The sequence below is a fragment of the Haliaeetus leucocephalus genome, unplaced genomic scaffold (assembly GCF_000737465.1).
Source record: "Haliaeetus leucocephalus isolate CR32 unplaced genomic scaffold, Haliaeetus_leucocephalus-4.0 Scaffold497, whole genome shotgun sequence".
NCBI classification, from domain to species: domain Eukaryota; kingdom Metazoa; phylum Chordata; class Aves; order Accipitriformes; family Accipitridae; genus Haliaeetus; species Haliaeetus leucocephalus.
In genome coordinates this window covers 1-442 of record NW_010972933.1, presented here as the reverse complement: position 1 = coordinate 442, position 442 = coordinate 1, and the positions used below count along the sequence as shown (strand labels likewise).

The following is a 442-nucleotide window of genomic DNA, read 5'->3' as shown; positions in this document are numbered from 1 at the left end:
CCCCGGCCCGCGCGGCCCCCCCGGCGCACCCCAGCCCCCGCAGCCGGTTGCCGGAGAGGTCCAGCGTGCCGATGAGGGGGCAGGCAGCCAGCGCCTCGTCCGGCAGCACCCCGATGCCGTTGCGGCGCAGCCGCAGCCGCTGCAGCCGGGGTCCCGCCAGGCGCCGGCACGCCTCGTCCACCCCGCCGGACCCCAGCCGCAGCCCCGAGAAGTCCACGCTGCGCGGCCGCACGTCCGAGACCTCCAGCAGCCCGAAGACGTCCAGGGGGTTGCCGGCTAGCCGCAGCCAACCCAGGTTGCGCAGGCAGAGCCGAGCGAAAGGCGCCGGCTCCGAGATGTTGTTGTAGGAGAGGTCGAGCGTCCGCAGGGCGGGCAGCAGCCCGGGGGTCCCGCCGGCCAGCCCCCGCAGCGAGTTGTTGCAGAGGCGCAGGGTGAGCAGCGA

At 76.2% G+C, this 442-nt stretch overlaps 1 protein-coding gene across 1 annotated transcript in view; it reads right to left on the bottom strand.

The window, feature by feature from the left end:
• LOC104836981 (toll-like receptor 13) overlaps positions 1-436 on the bottom strand; it is a gene marked incomplete at its 5' end in the record, with an annotated part of 2,651 nt that extends 2,215 nt beyond the window's left edge. The window contains one exon of the mRNA XM_010575816.1: positions 1-436. This exon is cut by the window's left edge and continues 1,758 nt beyond it. Coding sequence (XP_010574118.1) covers positions 1-436 — 436 coding nt within the window.
• Between the last annotated feature and the right edge of the window lie 6 nt (positions 437-442).